Here is a 26,010-nt window from a genome sequence, read left to right as displayed (position 1 = left end):
AAATTATAAATAAACTGTAATGTGACTGTTCAAGACTTTTGTAACATGACTGTAACATGATTACATTCTTCACCTCTCTTTCTGACCCACAGATGCTCAGGATGGTTGTGACAAATATGCCCCAACAGGCGGAGACTTCAGTGTGCCTATTAACATCAAACTGGAGGAGTCATACACTTTGAAATGGTTAAGAAACGATTCGATTATCTTTTCTAAGAGATCAGGCAGAATTACCCATGGGAAACCAGATGATATTGATTCAAAAGGATCCCTGAAGCTGACAAAGCTGAAGAAAAGTGATTCAGGAAAATACACCTTTGAAGTTTATGATCAAAATGGAAGGGGATTAACCACAAACAACAACAACGTGCGTTTATGCGTATTGGGTAGGTAACAACAGATTTTCAGTACATTCCTTCTGTTTCAGTATGTCATGATAAATCTTACTGAGCACCCCTCTTTAAGCCTAAAAACTAGTTGTGGCTGTCGTCTTCTAGTGCGTTGATGCATCAGAAGCTGTCATAGATGTACAGTGTAATCAACAGAAAACTAGATTTTCCATCCTTCCAGGCCTTTTAAGTCCGATCAGATCCAGATCACTGTTTCGTTTACCATGATGTGTTATTTACAATGTTTTAATATAATGTTGATGTGAACAAATCTACTCAGATCCTGTGAAGAAGCCTACAGAGGAAATGAAGTGTTTGTCAGACTCAAAAGTCCAGTTTACCTGCAAGGTGCAGGGGACGGTAAGAACAAATGTTAAGCATATTCTTATTACAAAGCAGACACTGGATGTTCTCCCAATGAGTTGAATGAAGTGTTAAGGAACCCTAAAGCAATAGTATGTGTCCTTAAAATGGGTTTGGGAGTTTCTCATGTTTAAACCGTGCTACAAGGTTTTACACCAGGTATTTCTGCTATGATGGAGGCTCTACATGTTCACATGATTGCTCTCTAATCAATCCATTAATTGTATCTTCCTGCAGGCTCACACAACTCTTGAATGGTTTCACGATAATAAGCTGTTGTCAAAAAAGGTCACTCTGATAAAACCAGCTGAAGACCTGCCAAACAACGTTACCTGTAAAGTTTCCAACAAAGCCAGCTCTGAGACCAGTGCCCCCAGTAAACACACCTGCAGCAATACTATTGTAGGTGAGTATTATGTATTAAGACCAGTTAAAACATTTTCTGTATCTTTGCTATCCACTTTCCATACATCAAATCCATCATAAAACGCTAACTATCGATGCCTTTTAAACTTTTTTAACTGCTAGCTGCAGCCAACCTCTGTGGAGTTTCATGAACAAGGCGTTCAAGTGCAACAAGCGAGTCGGTTAAATGTTGGGATGTGGGCAGCGTCTGTGCAGTACAGACCAAGAGACCCTTGAACATGCATCAGTATTATATGAACTACCTAAAATGACAGAAACCATGTTTAAAAAAAAAATTGTTAGTGTGTACTTTAGTGTTTTAGTTCGGCTTCAGTCTCATCCACTAACATGGAGTGGGTGGAGCTTACAATGTATACTGCAACTAACCACCAGCAGGAGCTCTACTTGCTTTGGAAGCAGAAAATGTACATTTAGGAAAATAAATGAAGGAAACTTGCAGCAAAGTCTTCTGGAATCTTTCAGTTCTGCCGAGATAAATTAGATTTCTGTTGTTATTTTTGCTAATAAAAGTAAGTCAGCTCCTTTTTAAAGTCATAATCTAGCTAAGGTTACTTGAATGCTCATGAGAAAGAAAGAAATGTCTGGAAGTCACCAATAATTCGGCAGCAATTTACATTTTACATTTGGAATCAAAGGAGATCTCAATGGGGGATCTAAACTGGACATAGGAATATGTTGATCTGTTTTCAAATTATGAATAAACTGTAATATGACTGTTCAAGACTTTTGTAACATGACTGTAACATGATTACATTCTTCACCTCTCTTTCTGATCCACAGATGCTCAGGATGGTTGTGACATATATGCCCCAACGGGCAGAAACTTCAGTGTGCCTATTAACATCAATATGGAGGAGTCATACTCCTTGAAATGGTTCAGAAACGATTCGGTTATCTTTTCTAAGAGATCACGCAATATTATCCAAGGGAAAGCAGATGACATTGATTCAAAAGGATCCCTGAAGCTGACAAACCTGAAGAAAAGTGATTCAGGAAAATACACCTTTGAAGTTCATGATACGAATGGAAGGGGATTAACCACAAACAACAACAACGTGCGTTTATGCGTATTGGGTAGGTAACAACAGATTTTAAGTACATTCCTTCTGTTTAAGTATGTCATGATAAATCTTACTGAGCACCCCTCTTTAAGCCTAAAAACTAGGTGTGGCTGTCGTCTTCTAGTGCGTTGATGCATCAGAAGCTGTCGTAGATGTACAGTGTAATCAACAGAAAACTAGATTTTCCATCCTTCCAGGCCTTTTAAGTCCAAGCAAGCACATGAAGGATCTTGTGCACCACCTAATAATTTTATTCTTCAGTTTCCACTCCAGAGCCAGACTCTGAGGTCAACCCCGACTTGAATTTCTGGCTCCTGATTGTCAGAGGAGGTATGTTGGTTATCTAATCTAAAAGTATGACCGCTCATCCTCACAGCAATCACAGCAAGCTGTGTATGTAAAGGTGGATTGTTATTATTTAAAAGCGTTTAAGCGAGTTAAGTGTTATTTTCTCTAGACTGTTGATCAGTGGTATGTCTCTATCCTCCTCCAGGTCTTGATCTCCTGCTGATTTTCATCTTCATCGTCTTCTGCGTCAGAACCACGAGGTCAAAACAGGAAGTCCCACGTGGGCAAATAGAGCTGGGTCTCACGGGTCCAGATGATAAACCACAATTGTAAATACCTATAGAATGATGGTGTTCAATGGTGTTCATTTGAGTCATGCATAGCCTAGCAGTTCTGCTAGTGGAGTGAGTGGTATTTCTAAATCAGACAGTGTCATTACTCCTTATGTAATAGGCACTCAGTAATTCCCTCCCCAGTAAACAATTTGAGATTTTGGACATCATTTCACATAGGGACAGCTATTGCACAATGGATTGCTTTGCACGTACTGTATAACATGTTGCACATTGTATAGTGAGACTGCAGAAACTTTACTATTGAAAAAAAATGCATAAATAACATTTTAAACTGGATGCGCTGAAGATTATTAATAAAAGACCAAGTGACTGAATGCTTGCTGGAGTAAATTGTTACTATTTTGGAAAACTACATGATGAAATGAATATTGTGGATCGGTAGAAGGTGGCGACAAAGCTCCACATTGCTGCTGCTTCAGTCTCAGCTCAAGGTTTTACTGGTTCAGTATTTTAAAACGGTTTCTTCTCTGTGCTCATACATGAGTTTCATGTCATGTATTGTTCATAGGTTCTTGACACTGACTCATATATGTCATGTCAACCATTAACCAGGTACATCCGCTCTTGAATGAGGTAAGCCTCAGACCAGGCCTGCTCTCTAACCCTGCACAGTTTCACATTCCCTGCAGCTTTGTGTTTTTATTTATATACTCTACCAGTCCAGAGTTTGAACACACCCTCTCAATGAAGGGTTTTTCAGAGATGCTGAGCACTTGTTGGCCCTTTTGCCTTCACTCTGCGGTCCATCTCATCCCAAACCATCTGGACTGGGTTTAGGTCAGGTGACTGTGGAGGCCAGGTCATCTGGTGCAGCACTCCATCACTCTCCTTCCTGGTCAAAGGAGGTGTGTTTGGGGTCATTGTCCTGTTGAGAAATAAATGTGGTGTTTTTAGAGCTTCTAGTCTTGTAGTCTGTAATATAGACCCGACCACCAATACATTATCCAAAGTAAGCTAGCATTTAGCATGACTCAAGGGCTGAGTGCATCATTGAGAGAGATCTCTCTCACTGGCTGATCATTTTACATCTGCATCTCATCGAAAAACATTCAAATCCACAAATATTTTATAAAACAACTATGTAATTTGGAATTAATCATTTGGTAAAGTAAATTCATTCAGGTGATCTGTTTTTCATTTTCCATTGTGTAAGTCCCAAAAATGTACATCATCCAAATGCAAGGTAAAGAATGACTAAAAGTGACTGCGTTTAAAAATGGAGCTGTTTCAGGTATGTGATGGCAAACCACGTCTAAGTTTCCGTTTTGTGATCAGCTTAACAACAAGGCCACGAAACTTATTTACACAAATTATTCACAGGAGGTGACGCACGTTTTGTGGCGCAGAGACTGCCTCATCAAAGAGAGTGTGAGAGTTAGGAGGTAGTGTGGCCATGGTGGTGGTGTTCTGATATTCCATCCTGTCAAAGCTCGAGGGGTAAGACGTTTAATCTTTTGACTTTGTAGCCGCAGGTATCGAAAAACAATAATTATATGTTTTTACGCCTCAGTTATTTGTCACTTTATTTGTTATTGACATCAGGTGAGATCAGCAGATTTCCTTTTAAGGTTTAATGTTTTCCCCAGGGGTCAATTTTAGGTCCAATTCTTTTTAATCTCTCCATGATTCCCCTTGGGGATGTCATCAGGAGGCATGGCATCAGCTTTCATAGCTATGCTGACGATACACAACTGTACATGGCCGTGTCTCCTGATGACACAGGGCCTATTGATGCCCTTTTTAATTGCATTTTAGATATCAAGTCATGGATGGCAGCGAATTTCCTGCAGCTCAACCAGGACAAAACAGAGGTTTTAGTCATTGGTGTGATTTTTGACTCTGAGCTTAGTTTTATCCCACAAATCAAAAACATAACAAAGACTGGTTTTTACCATCTTAAGAATATAGCCAGAGTCCGCCCATTTCTCTCTCAGGCCAGCACGGAGGTGCTGATGCATGCTTTTATCTCTTGTCGTTTAGATAATTGTAATGCCCTGCTCTCTGGTCTTCCCAAAAAAAGTATCTCTAATCTTCAGCTACTTCAGAATTCAATCGCACGAGTGCTGACGAGGACCAGAGGGTGGGAGTACATTACACCGGTTTTAAAATCGCTGCATTGGCTTCCCGTGCGCTTCAGGAGTGCTCCTTGTAGTCGTGGGCTGGAGGCCCTCTTGGTTTGGTAGGCCCCCAAAGGTGGCTTTCTCCTTGCTCCAGGTCTCGGTGCCCGGCCCCCGGCCATGTCATAAATGAGTGTTTGTATTTTAGTTAGTGCTCTGCTGATCTTTATTGACAATCTCTCTCTCTCTATTTATATGTGTGATTGAAATATAGCTACTGAAGCTACAAAAGTAGAATAGGGGCATGTGTCTCTGTGTTCTAATTAAGACATTTGCTTTGCTCGCTTTGTTCTCTTGCATTGAAAGTAGATGGGGCCCCTTGGATCACTTCCTTTCATAACCATAAGCGTGCATACACACATAAAATAAGTGGCTGCTCTGTGACAGGAAATAACTTAGATAATGGAAAGCAGTCGTTCTTCTTTTCAGACGATGATGAAGATGTCTCCCGTCTCCCTCATCACTCTGTTTGTGCTCTGCTGCTCCCACATCGCTTCCACAGGTACAGTGACCATTAAAACAAAAGCTTCTTTTCTTTTGTGAGTGAGAATTAACCGCAGTAAATTCATATGAGCCTAAAAGAGTAATAATTATATTTTGATCTGCATAAAATGACTTGACGGACTTGAAATATCAGCCAAAAGGTGGAGAAACTGGGACATGCAGGAAGTGAGAACTTCATGCATTGCACTTTTTTTTTTTTTTTTTCTTCTTGAGCTTGTTTTAGTACGGGGCCATTCCTACATATATACATGATCATGAACGATTCTCAGATTTCATCCTGCTGCCAAAAGAAGTCACTATTGAAGCTTCGGCTTTAAAAAAAATAATAATATTCTAACATAGGAATATGTTGCTCTGTTTACAAATTATAAATAAACTGTAATGTGACTGTTCAAGACTTTTGTAACATGACTGTAACATGATTACATTCTTCACCTCTCTTTCTAATCCACAGATGCTCAGGATGGTTGTGACAAATATGCCCCAACAGGCGGAAACGTCGATGTGCCTATTAACATCAAACTGGCGAAGACACACTCCTTGAAATGGTTAAGAAACGGTTCGGTTATCCTTTATAAAAAAGGAACCAACGTTATCGGACAGACAGTATATAATGCTGATCCAAATGGATCCCTGAAGCTGACAAAGCTGAAGAGCAATGATTCAGGAAAATACACCTTTGAAGTTCATGATCAGACTGGAAAGGGATTAACCACAAACAACAACAACGTGCGTTTATGCGTATTGGGTAGGTAACAACAGATTTTCAGTACATTCCTTCTGTTTCAGTATGTCATGATAAATCTTACTGAGCACCCCTCTCTAAGCCTAAAAACTAGGCGTGGCTGTCGTCTTCTAGTGCGTTGATGCATCAGAAGCTGTCGTAGATGTACAGCGTAATCAACAGAAAACTAGATTTTCCATCCTTCCAGGCCTTTTAAGTCCGATCAGATCCAGATCACTGTTTCGTTTACCATGATGTGTTATTTACAATGTTTTAATATAATGTTGATGTGAACAAATCTACTCAGATCCTGTGAAGAAGCCTACAGTGGAAATGAAGTGTGTGTCAGACTCAAAAGTCCAGTTTACCTGCAAGGTGCAGGTGAAGGTAAGAACAAATGTTAAGCATATTCTTATTACAAAGCAGACACTGGATGTTCTCCCAATGAGTTGAAGGAAGTGTTAAGGAACCCTAAAGCAATAGTATGTGTCCTTAAAATGGGTTTGGGAGTTTCTCATGTTTAAACTGTGCTACAAGGTTTTACACCAGGTATTTCTGCTATGATGGAGGCTCTACAAGTTCACATGATTGCTCTCTAATCAATCCATTAATTGTATCTTCCTGCAGGCTCACACAACTCTGGAATGGTTTCACGATAATAAGCTGTTGTCAAAAGAGGTCACTCTGATAAAACCAGCTGAAGACCTGCCAAGCGACGTCACCTGCAAAGTTTCCAACAAAGCCAGCTCTGAGACCAGTGCCCCCAGTAAACACACCTGCAGCAATACTATGTTAGGTGAGTATTATGTATTAAGACCAGTTAAAACATTTTCTGTATCTTTGCTATCCACTTTCCATACATCAAATCCATCATAAAACACTAACTATCGATGCCTTTTAAACTTTTTTTAACTGCTTGCTGCAGCCAACCTCTGTGGAGTTTCATGAACAAGGCGTTCAAGTGCAACAAGCGAGTTGGTTAAATGTTGGGATGTGGGCAGCGTCTGTGCAGTACAGACCAAGAGACCCTTGAACATGCATCAGTATTATATGAACTACCTAAAATGACAGAAACCATGTTTAAAAAAAAAATTGTTAGTGTGTACTTTAGTGTTTTAGTTCGGCTTCAGTCTCATCCACTAACATGGAGTGGGTGGAGCTTACAATGTATACTGCAACTAACCACCAGCAGGAGCTCTACTTGCTTTGGAAGCAGAAAATGTACATTTAGGAAAATAAATGAAGGAAACTTGCAGCAAAGTCTACTGGAATCTTTCAGTTCTGCTGAGATAAATTAGATGTCTGTTGTTATTTTTGCTAATAAAAGTAAGTCAGCTCCTTTTTAAAGTCATAATCTAGCTAAGGTTACTTGAATGCTCATAAGAAAGAAAGAAATGTCTGCAAGTCACCAATAATTTGGCAGCAATTTACATTTTACATTTGGAATCAAAGGAGATTTCAATGGGGGATCTAAACTGGACATAGGAATATGTTGATCTGTTTTCAAATTATGAATAAACTGTAAAATTACTGTTCAAGACTTTTGTAACATGACTGTAACATGATTACATTCTTCACCTCTCTTTCTGATCCACAGATGCTCAGGATGGTTGTGACCAATATGCCCCAACAGGCGGAGATTTCAGTGTGAATATTAACATCAATCTGGAGGAGTCATACACTTTGAAATGGTTAAGAAACGATTCGGTTATCTTTTCTAAGAGATTAGGCAGAATTACCCAAGGGAAACCAGATGATGTTGATTCAAAAGGATCCCTGAAGCTGACAAACCTGAAGAAAAGTGATTCAGGAATATACACCTTTGAAGTTTTTGATACGAATGGAAAGACATTAACCACAAACAACAACAACGTGCGTTTATGTGTATTGGGTAGGTAACAACAGATTTTCAGTACATTCCTTCTGTTTAAGTATGTCATGATAAATCTTACTGAGCACCCCTCTTCAAGCCTAAAAACTAGGTGTGGGTGTCGTCTTCTAGTGCGTTGATGCATCAGAAGCTGTCGTAGATGTACAGTGTAATCAACAGAAAACTAGATTTTCCATCCTTCCAGGCCTTTTAAGTCCGATCAGATCCAGATCACTGTTTCTTTTGCCATGATGTGTTATTTACAATGTTTTACTATAATGTTGATGTGAACAAATCTACTCAGATCCTGTGAAGAAGCCGACAGAGGAAATGAAGTGTTTGCCAGACTCAAAAGTCCAGTTTACCTGCAAGGTGCAGGGGACGGTAAGAACAAATGTTAAGCATATTCTTATTACAAAGCAGACACTGGATGTTCTCCCAATGAGTTGAATGAAGTGTTAAGGAACCCTAAAGCAATAGTATGTGTCCTTAAAATGGATCTGGGAGTTTCTCATGTTTAAACTGTGCTACAAGGTTTTACACCAGGTATTTCTGCTATGATGGAGGCTCTACATGTTCACATGATTGCTCTCTAATCAATCCATTAATTGTATCTTCCTGCAGGCTCACACAACTCTTGAATGGTTTCACGATAAAAAGCTGTTGTCAAAAGAGGTCACTCTGATAAAACCAGCTGAAGAGCTGCCAAACGATGTTACCTGCAAAGTTTCCAACAAAGCCAGCTTTGAGACCAGTGACCCCATTAAACAGACCTGCAGTGATACTATGTTAGGTGAGTATTATTTTTAAACCAGCTGTGTATTGCAATAAAAACCATAACATATATTTTTTTCTCCCTATGTCCCATCCTTCTTAAGATATGAAAGTATTTGGACTTAGTATCTGGATTTTTGTGGGTGGTGGAGCAGGTATGTTTGGGCTTCTTGTGTATGGCAGTCTCTTTAATTAGATTACATCCTAACACAAAGATATGCAAGGAATTACACGTTTCGTTTTGTTTAGTTTTACATGTCTTGCACAATTTGTTGTTTGTCCTCATCAGGTATTGTCCTGGTGCTGATCATCATTGTCATCATTTGCTGCGTCCAGACCAGACGGAAAAAGCGCATGCAACTGAAGGGTAATAATTTCTGTTATTGTTTGTAATTCATGTTCAAATCAGCCGAATTTAATTGAGACAAACTTTCTTGGAGAAAGTTTACCTCTATGTCCAAGATAGATCAATCTCTATCTGATAATCTAATAAGTTGAGCAATATCTAATGTTTACTTGTGGAGCTCCTCAGGGATCAGTATTAGGCCCATTATAATTAATGAATTATATTATTTGTATGTACATTCATTCTCTCTTTAAAGTCTCTAAACATAAGCATTTATTTTACTTGCATATTATGAAAAATATTTTTGCATTGATAAGAATTTACAAATCTTTTGAAGCCATTGGCAAACAGTTGAAGGAAGCTTTGAAGATTAAACTAATGATCACAAAGCAAACTGAGAACTAATGCCAGCCATCCATACCTGACTGAGAAACACTAGATAGATAGTCTGAATGTAAATAAGTAGCTTCTCCTGTTCTGACCCACCGTCTTTGCTTATTTTCTCTCAACAGATGAGAGCGAGTTCCGTCTACAGCAGGTCCCTTCTGAAGAGCCACATCATCAACCTCATGATCATCCTGAATTACCTGTGTGACTTACCTTAAAAGTTAATAGCGTGACCAATGCCAATGCACTAGCCCATCAATCAGATTTTCCATATTATGTTAGCATCGAGCTAATCGCTACGCTACTTATTACCATTTCTGCTGTGTGGAGTAAATAATAATTTTGATTTATGTTTATGTGTGTTGTATTTCTGAATGTACAAGATACAGACAAAACAAGGTATGATATACCATTTGCTTTTTTTATGTTTTGTATTCCAGTTTTACAGATCTTCTTTAGTAAAGCATCAAGACCTTCCTGAAGCCTCTGGGTGTTTTATTGAGAAACTGTTTAACTATCTGCTAAGCTAGAAGTCCGCTTCATTCAGACGTGGATCGAGCAAGTAAGAAGTGGATCTTCGTGGAAACACAGTCTCCTTCTGACATTAAAGCTGCAAGATGAATGACAATGAAGACACATTTGAAACAAGGTCAGTGTGTTCCCACTCTTCATGTAGCAGTCAGCGTTCAACAGCCGACGCAGTTGCAGCCAGGACATGCGGTAAAACAGAGGCTGCACATGCAAAAGCATCATTTGCACAAAAAGAAGCAGACGTGATGAAAGCTTAAGCAAGTCAGCTCCTTTATAAAGTCATAATCTAGCTAAGGTTACTTGAATGCTCATGAGAAAGAAATGTCCCATCATCCTGTTTCTCCAAACTCTCCAGTTGACCATCACATCTTGTTTGTGTCCTCAGGCTGTTTTCTTCTAGAGCGCCTTTAAATGTTGAGGATATGAATGTTCCCCTTGCAGTGATTTGCTGTGAGGCAGTCGTAATTTGTATTAGCTGCGTACATTTCAAAATAAATTTTAAGGAAGCAGTTTTAAATTTGAATGTAACGACTCAGTGGTTCAGAAGTTTCTTTGGCTGAACCACAAGATGTCCCTCTTGATGTGAATGTCTCATATTATCATGATGTAAAGCAGCAACCCTGTCGCAGAATATGAAGATTCACGACACAACCCAGTCAAGACTCAGTTAACTGACGAAGACCGTCATGAATAAATATTGTCTCTGTCCCTGAAGGCCTGGGCTCTGCTCTTGTGGTGGCAGTGTCTCCTGGTCCCTTAATCCGGTGGAGAGTCAGTCGGTTTCCATCAGATGTGAGGTCAGTGACCACGGGGGACCTCCTGAGCAGAACTGTTTGAGAAATATTTTCAACCATGTTATTTCCTCTAAACTGCTGATCAGTGGTATGTCTCTATCCTCCTCCAGGTCTTGATCTGCTGCTGATTTTCATCTTCATCGTCTTCTGCGTCAGAACCACGAGGTCAAAACAGGAAGTCCCACGTGGGGAAATACTCTGATGTATTTGTATATTCATTTCCTTTGCTGACACCAAAGGTGTCGAGAGCTGGGTCTCACGGGTCCAGATGATAAAGTACAATTGTAAATACTTATTGAATGAAATAGGTGTTCATTTGAGTCATACATAGCCTAGCAGTTCTGCTAGTGGAGTGAGTGGTATTTCTAAATCAGACAGTGTCATTACTCCTCATGTAATAGGCACTCAGTAATTCCCTCCCCAGTAAACAATTTGAGATTTTGGACATCATTTCACATAGGGACAGCTATTGCACAATGGATTGCTTTGCACGTACTGTATAACATGTTGCACATTGTATATTGTGACTGCAGAAACTTTACTATTGAAAAAAAAAATGCATAAATAACATTTTAAACTGGATGCGCTGAAGATTATTAATAAAAGACCAAGTGACTGAATGCTTGCTGGAGTAAATTGTTACTATTTCGGAAAACTACATGATGAAATGAATATTGTGGATAGACAGAAGGTGGAGACAAAGCTCCACATTGCTGCTGCTTCAGTCTCAGCTCAAGGTTTTACTGGTTCAGTATTTTAAAACGATTTCCTCTCTGTGCTCATACATGAGTTTAATGTCACGGATTGTTCATAGAGTCTTGACACTGACTCATATATGTCATGTCAACCATTAACCAGGTGCATTCGCTCTTGAATGAGGTAAGCCTCGGACCAGCCCTGCTCTCTAACCCTGTACAGTTTCACATTATCTGCAGCTTTGTGTTTTTTTAATGCAGTTTATACTTCAGTTAATACTCTACCAGTCAAAAGTTTGGATGCACCCTCTCAATGAAGGGTTTTTCAGAGATGCCGAGCACTTGTTGGCCCTTTTGCCTTCACTCTGCGGTCCATCTCATCCCAAACCATCTGGACTGGGTTTAGGTCAGGGGACTGTGGAGGCCGGGTCATCTGGTGCAGCACTCCATCACTCTCCTTCCTGGTCAGATAGACCTTACACAGCCTGGAGGTGTGTTTGGGGTCATTGTCCTGTTGAGAAATAAATGATGGTCCAACTAAAGGCAGACTGGATGGCCAGTAGTCTTAACCTCTCACCTGATGAAGACCATGGAGAGGATCATCCTGGGCCACCTCTGTCATCTGGTGCACAACAAGAAGGACCCGCTGCATTGGACTGGATTTATTGTAAATCTGACTGTGGTCCAATGTGTTCAGAAGGTGGGGGGCTTGTTTCCTGTACCGGTTTGTTTCATTTGGCTTCGCAGCAGGTTTGAGGTGGTAATGAATTACATATGCATTTCTGTCTGCTGCTGAGAAAATCAAATGAAGCTTTAGGAAAATGAACTGGAACAGTATGCCACCTTCTGATATGGGACTGCAGTCATGCACAGAAACTTGAAGCGGTATAAAAACAATGTCTAAAATGAGTTTAAATTTGACATAGAAAAGACGTCTACGATGGCCACATTTGGATTACAACAGGCTCCTAAAGTAAAGGGAAGTATCTGCTCTGTGACAGGAAATAACTTAGTGGAAAGCAGTTGTTCTTCTTTTCAGACGACGATGAAGATGTCTCCCGTCTCCCTCGTCACTCTGTTTGTGCTCTGCTGCTCCCGCATCGCTTCCACAGGTACAGTGACCATTAAAAAAAAAAGCTTCTTTTTCTTTCAAGTTAGTTTGTGTTGTAAACGCAGGTGAAATTAACTAACGTCCTTACCACTATTTAAGACATTAAGTACACTGACGAGATGAGAAAATAAGTCTAGGTTAGTACTTTTATGTGAGAACACTTTTTAAAACCACCATTCTAATTTCATTATTAGACTATTGCATTGTTTGTGGGGTAGCCTTCTATGTTACAGAGCTTTTTAGATCACCATCCACAACAAAACGCCAAAAATCCAGTAGTAAAGGGTATTGACCAGTAAAACCAGATGAATGCTGCTTTAAGATTCATTACTGTGATGGAGTGGTGGTGTATACATTTTTGTAGTGTTAATAAATGACACTTTTTGGAAGAATTTAATCATGTGCCCACTCTCACTGATTCTCGTTGACTCATTGCATGGCTTAAGGTACGTGGTTTTATAGAGTTGCATAGTTGGTATGCACATTCAAGAGACCAAAAAGATAGAAAAGGTGTGCGTTATCGAATGTGGTGGTCCGGTCTGGTCCAAAATGCCAGGGCCATTTTTTTTTTGGTCCCAGTCCGCCCCTGTGTGGGAGAGCATTCAGCTGTGCATGGCTTCTGAGCAGACTGTGGTTAGAAGAGCAAGAACAGGAAGTGATGCACAGATCGTCCATCCTCTGTCCACAAGAAAGGGGAAATCATCTGCAGAGTTTTATTTCATAGACCTCTGTCTCTTCAGATTGAACATACAAACGTAGAGGACAATCAGGTCATATTAGCCTAAAGGAGTAATAATTATATTTTGATCTACATAAAATGACTCGACAGACTTGAAATGTCAGCCATAAGGTCATCTGGAGAAACTGGGACATGCAGGAAGTCAGAACTTCATGCATTGTGTTCTTCATTTCTTCTTGAGCTTGTTTTAGTACGGGGTCGTTCCTACATATATACATAATCATGAACAATTCTGAAATTTCATCCTGCTGCCAAAATAAGTCACTATTGAAGCTTCGGCTTTAAAAGAAATAATAATATTCTAAACTGGACATAGGAATATGTTGCTCTGTTTACAAATTATAAATAAACTGTAATGTGACTGTTCAAGACTTTTGTAACATGACTGTAACATGATTACATTCTTCACCTCTCTTTCTGATCCACAGATGCTCAGGATGGTTGTGACAAATATGCCCCAACAGGCGGAAGCGTCAATGTGCCTATTAACGTCAATCTGGAGAAGACACACTCCTTGAAATGGTTAAGAAATGGTTCGGTTATCTTTCATAAAAGACCAACTGGAGTTATCCAAGGGAAACCAGATGACATTGATTCAAAAGGATCCCTAAAGCTGACAAACCTGAAGAAAAGTGATTCAGGAAAATACACCTTTGATGTTCATGATAAGAATGGAATTGGATTAACCAGAGACAACAACAACGTGCGTTTATGCGTATTGGGTAGGTAACAACAGATTTTCAGTACATTCCTTCTGTTTCAGTATGTCATGATAAATCTTACTGAGCACCCCTCTTTAAGCCTAAAAACTAGGTGTGGGTGTCGTCTTCTAGTGCGTTGATGCATCAGAAGCTGTCGTAGATGTACAGTGTAATCAACAGAAAACTAGATTTTCCATCCTTCCAGGCCTTTTAAGTCCGATCAGATCCAGATCACTGTTTCGTTTGCCATGATGTGTTATTTACAATGTTTTAATATAATGTTGATGTGAACAAATCTACTCAGATCCTGTGAAGAAGCCTACAGTGGAAATGAAGTGTGTGTCAGACAGAAAAGTCCAGTTTACCTGCAAGGTGCAGGGGACGGTAAGAACAAATGTTAAGCATATTCTTATTACAAAGCAGACACTGGATGTTCTCCCAATGAGTTGAATGAAGTGTTAAGGAACCCTAAAGCAATAGTATGTGTCCTTAAAATGGGTTTGGGAGTTTCTCATGTTTAAACTGTGCTACAAAGTTTTACACCAGGTATTTCTGCTATGATGGAGGCTCTACATGTTCACATGATTGCTCTCTAATCAATCCATTAATTGTATCTTCCAGCAGCCTGACACAACTCTGGAATGGTTTCATGATAAAAATCTGTTGTCAAAAGAGGTTGCTGTCACTCTGATAAAACCAGCTGAAGAACTGCCAAACAACGTCACCTGCAAAGTTTCCAACAAAGCCAGCTTTGAGACCAGTGCCCCCATTAAACACGATTGCAGCAAGTCTGTGTTAGGTGAGTATCATGTGGTGGTTAACACAGCTACATAAACAAGAATTGTCCAATTTTAAACCAGCTGTGTATTGCAATGAAACCATAACATATATTTTTTTCTCCCTATGTCCCATCCTTCTTAAGATATGAAAGTACTTGGACTTAGTATCTGGATTTTTGTGGGTGGTGGAGCAGGTATGTTTGGGCTTCTTGTCTCTTTAATTAGATTACATCTTAACACAAAGATATGCAAGGAATTACACATTTTGTTTAGTTTAGTTTTACATGTCTTGCACGATTTGTTGTTCGTCCTCATCAGGTATTGTCGTGGTGCTGATCATCATTGTCATCATTTGCTGCGTCCAGACCAGACGGAAAAGGAGCATGCGACTGAAGGGTAATAATTTCTGTTATTGTTTGTAATTCATTTTCAAATCAGAGTTTAAGTTAATTTAATAGACTGAAAGTCGTCCTCCATCTAATAATCTAATAATCTGAGCAATATCTAATGTTTACTGGTGGAGCTCCTCAGGGATCAGTATTAGGCCCATTATAATTAATGAATTATATTATTTGTATGTACATTCATTCTCTCTTTAAAATCTCTAAACATGAGCATTTATTTTACTTATTTTACATATTCTGAAAAATATTTTTGCATTGATAAGAATTTACAAATCTTTTGAAGCCATTGGCAAACAGTTGAAGGAAGCTTTGAAGATTAAACTAATGATCACAAAGCAAACTGAGAACTAATGCCAGCCATCCATACCTGACTGAGAAACACTAGATCGATAGTCTGAATGTAAATAAGTAGCTTCTCCTGTTCTGACCCACCGTCTTTGCCTATTTTCTCTCAACAGATGAGGGCGAGTTCCGTCTACAGCAGGTCCCTTCTGAAGAGCCACATCATCAGCCTCATAATCATCCTGAATTACCTGTGTGACTTACCTTAACTGTTAATAGCGTGACCAATGCCAATGCACAAGCCCGTCAATCGGATTTTCATTATTATGTTAGCATCACGCTAATCGCTACACTACTTATTACCACTTCTGTTGTGTGAACTAAAAAATTATTTCAATTTATGTGTGTTGTATTTCTGAATGTACAAAATACTGTCAAAACCAAGTATGATATACCATTTGCTTTTTTATGTGTTGTATTCCAGTTTCACAGATCTTCTTTAGTAAAGCATCAAAACCTTCCTGAAGCCTCTGGGTGTTTTATTGAGAAACTGTTTAACTATCTGATAAGCTAGAAGTCAGCTTCATTCAGACGTGGATCGAGCAAGTAAGAAGTGGATCTTCGTGGAAACACAGTCTCCTTCTGACATTAAAGCTGCAAGACGGATGACAATGAAGACACATTTGAAACAAGGTTGTTGTGTTCCACTCTTCACGTAGCAGTCAGCGTTCAACAGCCAGCGCAATTGCAGCCAGGACATGCGGTAAAACAGAGGCTGCACGTGCAAAAGCATCATTTGCACAAAAAGAAGCAGACGTGATGAAAGCTCAAGCATATGTTGAAGAGCAACAACAAAAAGCTGCAGCTGAGTAGAAACAGAAAATGTACATTTAGGCAAATAAGTGAAGGAAACTTGCGGGAAAGTCTACTAATAAAGTAAGTCAGCTCCTTTTTCAAGTCATAATCTAGCTACGGTTACTTGAATGCTCATGAGAAAGAAATGTCCCATCATCCTGTTTCTCCAAACTCTCCAGTTGACCATCACATCTTGTTTGTGTCCTCAGGCTGTTTTCTTCTAGAGCGCCTTTAAATGTTGAGGATATGTATGTTCCCCTTCCAGTGATTTGCTGTGAGGCAGTTGTAATTTGTATTAGCTGCGTACATTTAAAAATAAATTTTAAGGAAGCGGTTTTAAATTTGAATGTAACGACTCAGCGGTTCAGAAGTTCCTTTGGCTGAACCACAAGATGTCCCTCTTGATGTGAATGTCTCATATTATCATGATGTAAAGCAGCAACCCCGTCGCAGAATATGAAGATTCACGACAAAACCCAATCAAGACTCAGTTAACTGACGAAGACCGTCATGAATAAATATTGTCTCTGTCCCTGAAGGCCTGGGCTCTGCTCTTGTGGTGACAGTGTCTCCTGGTCCCTTAATCCGGTGGAGAGTCAGTCGGTTTCCATCAGATGTGAGGTCAGTGACTACGGGGGACCTCCTGAGCAGAACTGTTTGAGAAATATTTTCAACCATGTTATTTCCTCTAGACTGCTGATCAATGGCATGTCTCTATCCTCCTCCAGGTCTTGATCTGCTGCTGATTTTCATCTTCATCATCTTCTGCGTCAGAACCACGAGGTCAAAACAGGAAGTCCCACGTGGGCAAATACTCTGATGTATCTGTATATTCATTTCCTTTGCTGACACCAAAGGTGTCGAGAGCTGGGTCTCACGGGTCCAGATGATAAACCGCAAATGTAAATACTTATTGAATGAAATAGGTGTTCATTTGAGTCATACAAATATCATGTCATTTCACTAGGGACAGCTACTGCACAATGGATTGCTTTGCACGTACTGTATAAAATGTTGCACATTGCATAGTGAGACTGCAGAAACTTTACTATTGAAAAACAATGCATAAATAACATTTTAAACTGGATGCGCTGAAGATTATTAATAAAGGACCAAGTGACTGAATGCTTGCTGGAGTAAATTGTTACTATTTTGGAAAACTACATGATGAAATGAATATTGTGGATAGGCAGAAGGTGGAGACAAAGCTCCACATTGCTGCTGCTTCAGTCTCAGCTCAAGGTTTTACTGGTTCAGTATTTTAAAACGGTTTCCTCTCTGTGCTCATACATGAGTTTAATGTCACGGATGATTTGGTTGTGACATGTATGCTTCAACAGGCGGAAACATCGTTGTGCCTATTTTCATCAAAATGGAGAAGTCATACACTTTGAAATGGTTCAGAAACGATTCGGTTATCTTTTCTAAGAGATCAGGCGGAATTATCCAAGGGAAACCAGATGACATTGATTCAAATGGATTACTGAAGCTGACAAACCTGAAGAAAAGTGATTCTGGAAAATACACCTTTGAAGTTTATAATAAGAATGGAGTTGGATTAACCAGAGACAACAGCAACGTGCGTTTATGCGTATTGGGTAGGTAACAACAGATTTTCAGTACATTGCTTCTGTTTCAGTATGTCATGATAAATCTTACTGAGGACCCCTCTTTAAGCCTAAAAACTAGGTGTGGCTGTCGTCTTCTAGTGCGTTGATGCATCAGAAGCTGTCGTAGATGTACAGTGTAATCAACAGAAAACTAGATTTTCCATCCTTCCAGGCCTTTTAAGTCCGATCAGATCCAGATCACTGTTTCGTTTGCCATGATGTGTTATTTACAATGTTTTAATATACTGTTGATGTGAACAAATCTACTCAGATCCTGTGAAGAAGCCTACAGTGGAAATGAAGTGTTTGCCAGACTCAAAAGTCCAGTTTACCTGCAAGGTGCAGGGGACGGTAAGAACAAATGTTAAGCATATTCTTATTACAAAGCAGACACTGGATGTTCTCCCAATGAGTTGAATGAAGTGTTAAGGAACCCTAAAGCAATAGTATGTGTCCTTAAAATGGGTTTGGGAGTTTCTCATGTTTAAACTGTGCTGCAAAGTTTTACACCAGGTATTTCTGCTATGATGGAGGCTCTACATGTTCACATGATTGCTCTCTAATCAATCCATTAATTGTATCTTCCTGCAGGCTCACACAACTCTTGAATGGTTTCACGATAATAAGCTGTTGTCAAAAAAGGTCACTCTGATAAAACCAGCTAAAGAACTGCCAAACAACGTTACCTGCAAAGTTTCCAACAAAGCCAGCTCTGAGACCAGTGCCCCCAGTAAACACACCTGCAGCAATACTATTGTAGGTGAGTATTATGTATTAAGACCAGTTAAAACATTTTCTGTATCTTTGCTATCCACTTTCCATACATCAAATCCATCATAAAACGCTAACTATCGATGCCTTTTAAACTTTTTTAACTGCTAGCTGCAGCCAACCTCTGTGGAGTTTCATGAACAAGGCGTTCAAGTGCAACAAGCGAGTCGGTTAAATGTTGGGATGTGGGCAGCGTCTGTGCAGTACAGACCAAGAGACCCTTGAACATGCATCAGTATTATATGAACTACCTAAAATGACAGAAACCATGTTTCAAAAAAAAATTGTTAGTGTGTACTTTAGTGTTTTAGTTCGGCTTCAGTCTCATCCACTAACATGGAGTGGGTGGAGCTTACAATGTATACTGCAGCCCACCACCAGCAGGAGCTCTACTTGCTTTGGAAGCAGAAAATGTACATTTAGGCAAATAAATGAAGGAAACTTGCGACAAAGTCTACTGGAATCTTTCAGTTCTGCTGAGATAAATTAGATGTCTGTTGTTATTTTTGCTAATAAAAGTAAGTCAGCTCCTTTTTAAAGTCATAATTTAGCTAAGGTTACTTGAATGCTCATAAGAAAGAAAGAAATGTCTGCAAGTCACCAATAATTTGGCAGCAATTTACATTTTACATTTGGAATCAAAGGAGATTTCAATGGGGGATCTGGACATAGGAATATGTTGATCTGTTTTCAAATTATCAATAAACTGTAATATGACTGTTCAAGACTTTTGTAACATGACTGTAACATGATTACATTCTTCACCTCTCTTTCTGATCCACAGATGCTCAGGATGGTTGTGACATATATGCCCCAACGGGCAGAAACTTCAGTGTGCCTATTAACATCAATATGTAGGAGTCATACTCCTTGAAATGGTTCAGAAACGATTCGGTTATCTTTTCTAAGAGATCACGCAATATTATCCAAGGGAAAGCAGATGACATTGATTCAAAAGGATCCCTGAAGCTGACAAACCTGAAGAAAAGTGATTCAGGAAAATATACCTTTGAAGTTTTTGATACGAATGGAAAGACATTAACCACAAACAACAACAACGTGCGTTTATGCGTATTGGGTAGGTAACAACAGATTTTAAGTACATTCCTTCTGTTTCAGTATGTCATGATAAATCTTACTGAGCACCCCTCTTTAAGCCTAAAAACTAGGTGTGGCTGTCGTCTTCTAGTGCGTTGATGCATCAGAAGCTGTCGTAGATGTACAGTGTAATCAACAGAAAACTAGATTTTCCATCCTTCCAGGCCTTTTAAGTCCAAGCAAGCACATGAAGGATCTTGTGCACCACCTAATAATTTTATTCTTCAGTTTCCACTCCAGAGCCAGACTCTGAGGTCAACCCCGACTTGAATTTCTGGCTCCTGATTGTCAGAGGAGGTATGTTGGTTATCTAATCTAAAAGTATGACCGCTCATCCTCACAGCACTCACAGCAAGCTGTGTATGTAAAGGTGGATTGTTATTATTTAAAAGCGTTTAAGCGAGTTAAGTGTTCTTTCCTCTAGACTGTTGATCAGTGGTATGTCTCTATCCTCCTCCAGGTCTTGATCTCCTGCTGATTTTCATCTTCATCGTCTTCTGCGTCAGAACCACGAGGTCAAAACAGGAAGTCCCACGTGGGCAAATAGAGCTGGGTCTCACGGGTCCAGATGATAAACCACAATTGTAAATACCTATAGAATGATGGTGTTCAATGGTGTTCATTTGAGTCATGCATAGCCTAGCAGTTCTGCTAGTGGAGTGAGTGGTATTTCTAAATCAGACAGTGTCATTACTCCTTATGTAATAGGCACTCAGTAATTCCCTCCCCAGTAAACAATTTGAGATTTTGGACATCATTTCACATAGGGACAGCTATTGCACAATGGATTGCTTTGCACGTACTGTATAACATGTTGCACATTGTATAGTGAGACTGCAGAAACTTTACTATTGAAAAAAAATGCATAAATAACATTTTAAACTGGATGCGCTGAAGATTATTAATAAAAGACCAAGTGACTGAATGCTTGCTGGAGTAAATTGTTACTATTTTGGAAAACTACATGATGAAATGAATATTGTGGATCGGTAGAAGGTGGCGACAAAGCTCCACATTGCTGCTGCTTCAGTCTCAGCTCAAGGTTTTACTGGTTCAGTATTTTAAAACGGTTTCTTCTCTGTGCTCATACATGAGTTTCATGTCATGTATTGTTCATAGGGTCTTGACACTGACTCATATATGTCATGTCAACCATTAACCAGGTACATCCGCTCTTGAATGAGGTAAGCCTCAGACCAGGCCTGCTCTCTAACCCTGCACAGTTTCACATTCCCTGCAGCTTTGTGTTTTTATTTATATACTCTACCAGTCCAGAGTTTGAACACACCCTCTCAATGAAGGGTTTTTCAGAGATGCTGAGCACTTGTTGGCCCTTTTGCCTTCACTCTGCGGTCCATCTCATCCCAAACCATCTGGACTGGGTTTAGGTCAGGTGACTGTGGAGGCCAGGTCATCTGGTGCAGCACTCCGTCACTCTCCTTCCTGGTCAAATAGCCTCGAGGTGTGTTTGGGGTCATTGTCCTGTTGAGAAATAAATGTGGTGTTTTTAGAGCTTCTAGTCTTCTCGTCTGTAATATAGACCCGACCACCAATACATTATCCAAAGTAAGCTAGCATTTAGCATGACTCAAGGGCTGAGTGTATCGTTGAGAGAGATCTCTCTCACTGGCTGATCATTTTACATCTGCATCTCATCTAAAAACATTCAAATCCACAAATATTTTATAAAACAACTATGTAATTTGGAATTAATCATTTGGTAAAGTAAATTCATTCAGGTGGTCTGTTTTTCATTTTCCATTGTGTAAGTCCCAAAAATGTACATCATCCAAATGCAAGGTAAAGAATGACTAAAAGTGACTGCGTTTAAAAATGGAGCTGTTTCAGGTATGTGATGGCAAACCACGTCTCAGTTTCCGTTTCGTGATCAGCTTAACAACAAGGCCACGAAACTTATTTACACAAATTATTCACAGGAGGTGACGCATGTTTTGTGGCGCAGAGACTGCCTCATCAAAGAGAGTGTGAGAGTTAGGAGGTAGTGTGGCCATGGTGGTGGTGTTCTGATATTCCATCCTGTCAAAGCTCGAGGGGTAAGACGTTTAATCTTTTGACTTTGTAGCCGCAGGTATCGAAAAACAATAATTATATGTTTTTACGCCTCAGTTATTTGTCACTTTATTTGTTATTGACATCAGGTGAGATCAGCAGATTTCCTTTTAAGGTTTAATGTTTTCCCCAGGGGTCAATTTTAGGTCCAATTCTTTTTAATCTCTCCATGATTCCCCTTGGGGATGTCATCAGGAGGCACGGCATCAGCTTTCATAGCTATGCTGACGATACACAACTGTACATGGCCGTGTCTCCTGATGACACAGGGCCTATTGATGCCCTTTTTAATTGCATTTTAGATATCAAGTCATGGATGGCAGCGAATTTCCTGCAGCTCAAACAGGACAAAACAGAGGTTTTAGTCATTGGTGTGATTTTTGACTCTGAGCTTAGTTTTATCCCACAAATCAAAAACATAACAAAGACTGGTTTTTACCATCTTAAGAATATAGCCAGAGTCCGCCCATTTCTCTCTCAGGCCAGCACGGAGGTGCTGATGCATGCTTTTATCTCTTGTCGTTTAGATAATTGTAATGCCCTGCTCTCTGGTCTTCCCAAAAAAAGTATCTCTAATCTTCAGCTACTTCAGAATTCAATCGCACGAGTGCTGACGAGGACCAGAGGGTGGGAGTACATTACACCGGTTTTAAAATCGCTGCATTGGCTTCCCGTGCGCTTCAGGAGTGCTCCTTGTAGTCGTGGGCTGGAGGCCCTCTTGGTTTGGTAGGCCCCCAAAGGTGGCTTTCTCCTTGCTCCAGGTCTCGGTGCCCGGCCCCCGGCCATGTCATAAATGAGTGTTTGTATTTTAGTTAGTGCTCTGCTGATCTTTATTGACAATCTCGCTCTCTCTATTTATATGTGTGATTGAAATATAGCTACTGAAGCTACAAAAGTAGAATAGGGGCATGTGTCTCTGTGTTCTAATTAAGACATTTGCTTTGCTCGCTTTGTTCTCTTGCATTGAAAGTAGATGGGGCCCCTTGGATCACTTCCTTTCATAACCATAAGCGTGCATACACACATAAAATAAGTGGCTGCTCTGTGACAGGAAATAACTTAGATAATGGAAAGCAGTCGTTCTTCTTTTCAGACGATGATGAAGATGTCTCCCGTCTCCCTCATCACTCTGTTTGTGCTCTGCTGCTCCCACATCGCTTCCACAGGTACAGTGACCATTAAAACAAAAGCTTCTTTTCTTTTGTGAGTGAGAATTAACCGCAGTAAATTCATATGAGCCTAAAAGAGTAATAATTATATTTTGATCTGCATAAAATGACTTGACGGACTTGAAATATCAGCCAAAAGGTGGAGAAACTGGGACATGCAGGAAGTGAGAACTTCATGCATTGCACTTTTTTTTTTTTTTTTTCTTCTTGAGCTTGTTTTAGTACGGGGTCGTTCCTACATATATACATGATCATGAACGATTCTCAGATTTCATCCTGCTGCCAAAAGAAGTCACTATTGAAGCTTCGGCTTTAAAAAAAATAATAATATTCTAACATAGGAATATGTTGCTCTGTTTACAAATTATAAATAAACTGTAATGTGACTGTTCAAGACTTTTGTAACATGACTGTAACATGATTACATTCTTCACCTCTCTTTCTAATCCACAGATGCTCAGGATGGTTGTGACAAATATGCCCCAACAGGCGGAAACGTCGATGTGCCTATTAACATCAAACTGGCGAAGACACACTCCTTGAAATGGTTAAGAAACGGTTCGGTTATCCTTTATAAAAAAGGAACCAACGTTATCGGACAGACAGTATATAATGCTGATCCAAATGGATCCCTGAAGCTGACAAAGCTGAAGAGCAATGATTCAGGAAAATACACCTTTGAAGTTCATGATCAGACTGGACAGGGATTAACCAGAAACAACAACAACGTGCGTTTATGCGTATTGGGTAGGTAACAACAGATTTTCAGTACATTCCTTCTGTTTCAGTATGTCATGATAAATCTTACTGAGCACCCCTCTTTAAGCCTAAAAACTAGGTATGGGTGTCGTCTTCTAGTGCGTTGATGCATCAGAAGCTGTCATAGATGTACAGTGTAATCAACAGAAAACTACATTTTCCATCCTTCCAGGCCTTTTAAGTCCGATCAGATCCAGATCACTGTTTCGTTTGCCATGATGTGTTATTTACAATGTTTTAATATAATGTTGATGTGAACAAATCTACTCAGATCCTGTGGAGAAGCCTACAGTGGAAATGAAGTGTGTGTCAGACTCAAAAGTCCAGTTTACCTGCAAGGTGCAGGGGACGGTAAGAACAAATGTTAAGCATATTCTTATTACAAAGCAGACACTGGATGTTCTCCCAGTGAGTTGAATGAAGTGTTAAGGAACCCTAAAGCAATAGTATGTGTCCTTAAAATGGGTTTGGGAGTTTCTCATGTTTAAACTGTGCTACAAGGTTTTACACCAGGTATTTCTGCTATGATGGAGGCTCTACATGTTCACATGGTTGCTCTCTAATCAATCCATTAATTGTATCTTCCTGCAGGCTCACACAACTCTTGAATGGTTTCACGATAAAAAGCTGTTGTCAAAAGAGGTCACTCTGATAAAACCAGCTGAAGAGCTGCCAAACAACGTCACCTGCAAAGTTTCCAACAAAGCCAGCTCTGAGACCAGTGACCCCAGTAAACACACCTGCAGCAATACTATGTTAGGTGAGTATCATGTGGTGGTTAACACAGCCACATAAACAAGAATTGTCCAATTTTAAACCAGCTGTGTATTGCAATGAAACCATAACATATATTTTTTTCTCCCTATGTCCCATCCTTCTTAAGATATGAAAGTATTTGGACTTAGTATCTGGATTTTTGTGGGTGGTGGAGCAGGTATGTTTGGGCTTCTTGTGTATGGCAGTCTCTTTAATTAGATTACATCCTAACACAAAGATATGCAAGGAATTACACGTTTTGTTTTGTTTAGTTTTACATGTCTTGCACAATTTGTTGTTCGTCCTCATCAGGTATTGTCCTGGTGCTGATCATCATTGTCATCATTTGCTGCGTCCGGACCAGACGGAAAAAGCGCATGCGACTGAAGGGTAATAATTTCTGTTATTGTTTGTAATTCATGTTCAAATCAGACGAATTTAATTGAGACAAACTTTCTTGGAGAAAGTTTACCTCTATGTCCAAGATAGATCAATCTCTATCTGATAATCTAATAAGTTGAGCAATATCTAATGTTTACTTGTGGAGCTCCTCAGGGATCAGTATTAGGCCCATTATAATTAATGAATTATATTATTTGTATGTACATTCATTCTCTCTTTAAAGTCTCTAAACATAAGCATTTATTTTACTTGCATATTATGAAAAATATTTTTGCATTGATAAGAATTTACAAATCTTTTGAAGCCATTGGCAAACAGTTGAAGGAAGCTTTGAAGATTAAACTAATGATCACAAAGCAAACTGAGAACTAATGCCAGCCATCCATACCTGACTGAGAAACACTAGATAGATAGTCTGAATGTAAATAAGTAGCTTCTCCTGGTCTGACCCACCGTCTTTGCTTATTTTCTCTCAACAGATGAGAGCGAGTTCCGTCTACAGCAGGTCCCTTCTGAAGAGCCACATCATCAACCTCATGATCATCCTGAATTACCTGTGTGACTTACCTTAAAAGTTAATAGCGTGACCAATGCCAATGCACTAGCCCATCAATCGGATTTTCCATATTATGTTAGCATCGAGCTAATCGCTACGCTACTTATTACCATTTCTGCTGTGTGGAGTAAATAATAATTTTGATTTATGTTTATGTGTGTTGTATTTCTGAATGTACAAGATACAGACAAAACAAGGTATGATATACCATTTGCTTTTTTTATGTTTTGTATTCCAGTTTCACAGATCTTCTTTAATAAAGCATCAAGACCTTCCTGAAGCCTCTGGGTGTTTTATTGAGAAACTGTTTAACTATCTGATAA

At 39.6% G+C, this 26,010-nt stretch overlaps 2 protein-coding genes and 1 long non-coding RNA gene across 4 annotated transcripts; all 3 read left to right on the top strand.

Moving 5' to 3' along the window:
* Positions 1-2,137: 2,137 nt before the first annotated feature.
* Positions 2,138-3,818, top strand: LOC311509639. The gene is made up of 3 exons (XR_014699853.1): positions 2,138-2,252; positions 2,501-2,569; positions 2,733-3,818. It is a non-coding gene; the product is annotated as an uncharacterized lncRNA (long non-coding RNA).
* An 8,514-nt stretch (positions 3,819-12,332) lies between these two features.
* Positions 12,333-18,873, top strand: LOC311509209 (T-lymphocyte surface antigen Ly-9-like). Of its 2 annotated transcripts, XM_084574299.1 has the most exons (7): positions 12,333-12,737; positions 13,904-14,197; positions 14,481-14,560; positions 14,798-14,975; positions 15,099-15,149; positions 15,274-15,351; positions 15,818-18,873. In XM_084574299.1, the coding sequence occupies exons 1-7, from the start codon at positions 12,566-12,568 to the stop codon at positions 15,898-15,900; spliced, it is 936 nt and encodes a 311-aa protein (XP_084430425.1). In that variant the 5' UTR covers positions 12,333-12,565; the 3' UTR covers positions 15,901-18,873. The 2 variants fall into 2 exon arrangements, with proteins under 2 accessions (XP_084430425.1, XP_084430424.1); XM_084574298.1 differs by having other exon boundaries at positions 15,099-15,351.
* A 4,675-nt stretch (positions 18,874-23,548) lies between these two features.
* LOC311509530 (uncharacterized protein) lies at positions 23,549-25,693 on the top strand (the record flags this gene model as incomplete). The annotated part of the gene is made up of 6 exons (XM_084574769.1): positions 23,549-23,961; positions 24,245-24,324; positions 24,565-24,733; positions 24,857-24,907; positions 25,042-25,119; positions 25,611-25,693. Exons 2-6 carry the CDS (start codon positions 24,271-24,273, stop codon positions 25,691-25,693), a joined length of 435 nt encoding a protein of 144 aa, XP_084430895.1. The 5' UTR covers positions 23,549-23,961; positions 24,245-24,270.
* Between the last annotated feature and the right edge of the window lie 317 nt (positions 25,694-26,010).

Source organism: Chelon labrosus, assembly GCF_963514085.1.
Source record: "Chelon labrosus genome assembly, chromosome: 24".
NCBI classification, from domain to species: domain Eukaryota; kingdom Metazoa; phylum Chordata; class Actinopteri; order Mugiliformes; family Mugilidae; genus Chelon; species Chelon labrosus.
Note: the sequence above shows the minus strand (reverse complement) of the source record. Positions and strands in the feature narration are given on the sequence as shown.

Coding starts and splice junctions, on each gene's coding strand:
- LOC311509209 (XM_084574298.1), top strand. CDS start 12,566: ATGGCCACATTTGGATTACAACAGGCTCCTAAAGTAAAGGGAAGTATC. Junction 14,198..14,480: donor CGTGCGTTTATGCGTATTGG/GTAGGTAACAAC, acceptor AAATCTACTCAG/ATCCTGTGAAGAAGCCTACA. Junction 14,976..15,098: donor TTGCAGCAAGTCTGTGTTAG/GTGAGTATCATG, acceptor ATCCTTCTTAAG/ATATGAAAGTACTTGGACTT.